Below are 5,232 nucleotides of genomic sequence, written 5' to 3'. Positions count from 1 at the left end.
AGGAAAGCGTGCTAGGATATCGGAGATTAGGGGCCCATCGTTGACCTTCTACTGCTTGTGTGGAGGGTACGGCGACATTGTAATAGTGCCATCCTCGTCGACGGTCCTCTGAATATTCGGAGCTTGAACATGCTTTGTCTTTTAAGCCGCCCCCGACGACTGCTTTTCTTGGGGTGCCAGACCTCGCTTCCTTCTCATCCGCAAATCAGCCTCTTGTTGAGTTAAGCTTCATCCTTGACGAACGCCCTGAGCAGCTGACTCTGCCAAAGTGCCAGACATAGCAAATGAGTACTTAAGCAAGGATTCAATGACGAAGCGACGAAAAAACTAAGACAACGGAAAACTTACGAGTTGACATTGTTTCTTCGGAATCCCCGGCTTGTTTAGATTGAAATGAATGGTGTCTTTCGAACAAGTGTACTATTTCGTTAGTGGGTTCAGAATTATTAGAAAGCTAATATATTCAGTAAGGTCAAGTGATCGGAAAGCCTGGGTGGAGGCCGCTTCCGATCAGTAATATTAATGAATAATTAATATTACAGCTTAATCTTGACTGAACCCTTCGGGTCACACCCAAGCAACTAACGAATCGAAGCGACGAATTATTCCGGAAGGAATTAATAAGTCAACCGAGTAATTAATATTTAGACGTCAGGAATTCGAGCTTAGAGCGTCTAAACCGAATGTCGGAAGTCGAGTAAAAAAAAAAGTAAAAGACGAGACGTGAAAAATAATAAAAAATCAACAATGACCAAAATATCCCTAGCATCGGTAAAACCGAGTGCTAGGGGCGCAGAAACAATCTAGCAACCCGCACCAAGTGTGTGTGGCAATGCTAGCATGCGGCAGCTAGCAGCCCGCACACTTGGTGCGTGGCTTGCTAGGCCGTGGAATCTAGCAGCAAACGGTTTTGGGCGCAAGTGAGGTGGGCCGAAGCCTCACAACCGCACCATGGCAGCTAGGGGTGTAAATGAGCCGAGCCGAGCCGAGTACTACCTTGTTCGTGTTCAAGCTCATTTAATTTAGGCGAGCCCGAGCACGAGCCCGAGCTTTCAAGCGAGCTCAAAAATTTGTTCAAGCTCGGCTCATTTAGTAAACTATATGTTCGCGAACGGTTCGTGAACGGCTCGTTTATTAAACGAGTATTTTTCATAAATTAGCAATTTTTTTAAACGAGCTTAATAATAAACGAGCTTTGTACTTTTGACATTCAAAAATCTCAAAATTAGCATAAAAATTAAATCCTAATTATAATCATAAAAATTAAATTAACAATTGTAACATCAATAATTAATAAAAAAAGTTATTAATGATCAATTTATATGATCAAGCTATATTTCACTTAAAAACACTTTGCGTCTTTGAGATAACGCATCTTATTCACTTTTGCTTGTAATTTTCTACTTCCTTGACTTCTTGTCCTCTTATGGTTTAATTTGGAGAAAAATACATGCACAGTAAGAGAAACAAAAAGGATAGATGTTAGTATAAAACATCATTTAGTTAGATAGAAACTAATATATAATACTCAGTAGTATATATACTACTCAAACTATTTATTACCTCTTATGTAAAAATTAATCACTTTCATGGTAAATCGATAATCTTGAACTCTTCAATAACCTGCAAAATAATTAGCATCAATTCATTTCAAGTTTTCAACCTTTTGAATTTATTCACCTAAAAGAATCCTATACATACGTATAGTAATTTAGTATATAGATGTTTCCATACCTTTTGTTTCCTCTTGATTTCATAAAAGCTTCTTAGCCAATTCTCAGTGCACATTAGCATTTGGACAGTAGATGTTCCTAAGGATGCCCTATAAGAATCTATGACTCTACCACCAGCACTAAAGGTGGATTCTGAAGCAACTGAAGTTACAGGAATAGCAAGGATGTCACATGCCATCTTTGATAAAATATGAAACTTCAAGTTGTTAGCCTTCCACCATTGTAGTGTATCAAAATCATTAGACTCTTCATCACAAATGACAACACCTTCTTCTAAATAGACATCAAGCTCTGATTTTATGCTCTCAATGTGTTGTAGCCACTCCTAATGAAGCTATCAAATCTCTTCCTACCTTTTTGGAAATTTTTTTTTTCCAGTATTACTAGGGCCCACATTTACAGCAACACTATAATTCTCATCACTCTCATGAGCAGTTTTTTTAGCATTATTCAAGGAATGAGCTTCAACATACTCCAAGTAGATCTCATACAAAGTGTCCCGCACATATTTTGTATGTGTTGCCATTTCATCCTTCGAGTAAAGTGTAGAAAAAGACCACTCAATTAATTTTAATTTATTTCTAGGATCTAATGCAGCTCAACAGATATAAGCAAATTACAATTTCCCCAGTATTTATCAAATTTAACCTTCATCCTTTGAGCCATTGCCCTCATAAAATCATGATCACTTTCAACTTGACTCTCCAAAGCTTCCTTAATGTTGGTAAGTTCTGGCAAAAATAAGTTTGAACTTGGATACTCACTTCCTGCATTTAAATGTGATGTTAATCAATATGTTATAGCTTTGATATAATTATGTGTAAAAAAAAAAAAAGCAAATTTGAATTACCTGAAATTATTTCAGTAGCTTGGTTAAAAAGTGATAAGAAAGTGCAAACAACTTCAACTTTCTTCCACTCTTCATCTGATGGCAAGAGATTGTAACTTGGCTCTCTATTCTTGTACCTTGGAAACACACCCCTAAATTCGAATGCAACAGATAACATATGGTAGGTTGCATTCCACCTAGTACAACAATCAAGAACTAACCTTCTACCAGGTAACTTTAGTTGTTTACATATTTCACTAAAGATGTTAAGTCGAGCTATGGATGCTATGACATGCTTCACACTTTCCCTCACCTTATATATTACATCCTTGATCTCTTCTAACCCGTCATGCACCAAAATGTTAAGTATATGAGCACAAAAACGGACATGAAATAACTTTCCACCATAAGGTAAAATAGCTTGGCAAGATATGCTATCTTTCAATGTCCTTACAACTACATCATTGTAAGTTGCATTATCCACTGTTATGCAAGCCAATTTACTCTCAATTTCCCACTCAACTAAACATTTAAAAGCATCATGAACAGCAACTCCAGAGTGAGGTGGTGGAATATCCACAAAATTAATGAATCTCTTGTGTAATTGAAAGTCAATGACAAAATGACAAGTTATTGCCATATAATCTATCTTTTGTGAATCCGACCTCCATATGTCAGTATTAATGCAAACCCGATTTGCTTGTTTTAACAATCCCTTAGTTCTCTTCTTTTCAATGTCATAACTAGTCATACAATTATTTTTCGCAGTCACACGTGAAACGTTTTCATATTCTGGGGCAGAGGCTTTCATTAACATATTAAAGACCTCATATTCTGCAAACATGAATGGTAGTTCATTAACAATAATCATGTGAGCCATAAGCTCTCTAATCTTAGCATGGTCATATTTCCAGTTTTCAAGACCCTTATTATTTTCAGATTGAGGAGTAGAAATTTGGAAACCTAATTGTTATTGCCCATTTGATTTACGTATAGAACAAGATGTCAAATGCCTCCTATATTGAGTTGTTGGACCACCCTCTGTGTACTTAAAAAGAGTACTACAATGTTTGCACTTTACCTTTATTATTCCAGTTGAATATGTCACAAATTCAAGATGTCTCCATACCCATGAAGTCTTCTTTCTTTGTCTCTTTGCAAAAGGATTTAATTCCTCTATTTCATCCTCTCTTACTTGTTCATCAAGTACATCTTCAACCACACGCTCTGTTCCGGTAAACAAAGGATCATTCTCCATCCTATCGTGTTATGTTCAAGGAAATAAGACAAATCTATTAATTATAAGAACTAATTAAAGAATTTAAGACACATGGTTGACTAATTAAAGAATTATATACAACATACCTTCACAAAATTGTTTTCAGTAATCGGCAAGACGACAACGGTAATGGCGTATAAAATTCTTTATCTTTCAATTATGCTTAAAAATATGCTTTAAAGTTTGGAGTTTAGAGTATTACAAGCACTTTAAGGAAAAATGCAAAATACATGGTCGATGTATTTGGACTATGAATCTTTGGTCACTAGCTAAATTTGGAATAACCACTTAAATTAGGGATTTTTTTTCTTGTTATAAAAGATTATTTATTTTGGGCTTTGTTTGTTTGGAAAGTTTCTTACATTATACGAGTAATAAAAGTCAAAGATATAATTTGAATATTTTTCTTGAATTTTTTTTGGTAAATAAAGAATTTTATTACCAAAAGTAAAGAGTTACTACCCAAAAAAGTAGCAACTACAAGAAATGAAAGTTCATTACATGCCCTCTGGGCCAAAGAAGCAACAAAACCAAAGCCCGAAGGCAATACAAAGACAACAACTACGGAACCTCTAACTAACAAAGGTAGAGGAAACCGAAGCTACAACCAAAAGTAGGTAATAAACCCAATCATCCAAAGATAACAAAAAAGGTGAGTATAAAAAAGCATTAGCTTAGCTTGAAAGCATACACCATCCGCCAACATCATCATAAAAAGCAGCTTGATAACAATCCCACAGTCAGCCCGCCAGGACAGAACAACAGCATGCATGCAGTACAATCCAGGACAAAAGATCGCAGCCATGAACCATCATCCAGCAGCACAAACATAAGGAGGCTCAAGCAAGACAGAGAAGCACAAGATGCCACGATAAAGGAAGATCAACATCTATCACAACGGAAGAGGCAAAAGAAGGAGTCCTGGAAGAAACAGCAAACAAGGTAGCAATAGGAATATCACCCACCATACAATCTAGGCCATCAACTAGCACCTCATACTAGGAGACAACACTAAAAATAGGGCCTCAACCTACTACACACCAAGCAAGCTAGAATAACCAAGACTCACCCATAACAACCAACTTCCACCACGCCAAAACAACGACAGAGAATACACCACCACCAGCATCACCATAAAACAGCTTGATAACACCCCATAGTCAGCCTGCCAGGACAGAACAATAGCATACATGCAGTACAAACCAGAACAAAAGATCGTAGCCATGAACCATCAGCCAGCAGCACAAACACAAGGAGGCTCAAGTAAAACATAATAGCATAAGATGTCTGGACAGAGGTAGATCAACAACCATCACAACAAAAGAGGCAAAAGAAGGAGCCTGGACAAAAGCAAGAACCAAGGTAGAAAGAGGGATACCACCCACCATACA

The 5,232-nt window shown here is 36.9% G+C and overlaps 1 protein-coding gene across 1 annotated transcript; it reads right to left on the bottom strand.

Annotated features, from left to right (window-relative positions):
* Window positions 1-2,321: 2,321 nt before the first annotated feature.
* On the bottom strand, window positions 2,322-3,820 carry LOC145639950 (zinc finger BED domain-containing protein RICESLEEPER 2-like). The gene is made up of 3 exons (XM_081691266.1): window positions 3,553-3,820; window positions 2,584-3,396; window positions 2,322-2,500 (listed from the first exon to the last, which is right to left on the bottom strand). The coding sequence occupies exons 1-3, from the start codon at window positions 3,818-3,820 to the stop codon at window positions 2,322-2,324; spliced, it is 1,260 nt and encodes a 419-aa protein (XP_081547392.1).
* Window positions 3,821-5,232: the final 1,412 nt, after the last annotated feature.

This window comes from Chenopodium album, chromosome 7, assembly GCF_948465745.1.
Source record: "Chenopodium album chromosome 7, dcCheAlbu1.1, whole genome shotgun sequence".
In the NCBI taxonomy this organism is placed as follows: domain Eukaryota; kingdom Viridiplantae; phylum Streptophyta; class Magnoliopsida; order Caryophyllales; family Amaranthaceae; genus Chenopodium; species Chenopodium album.
This window is presented reverse-complemented; position numbering and strand designations above follow the sequence as displayed.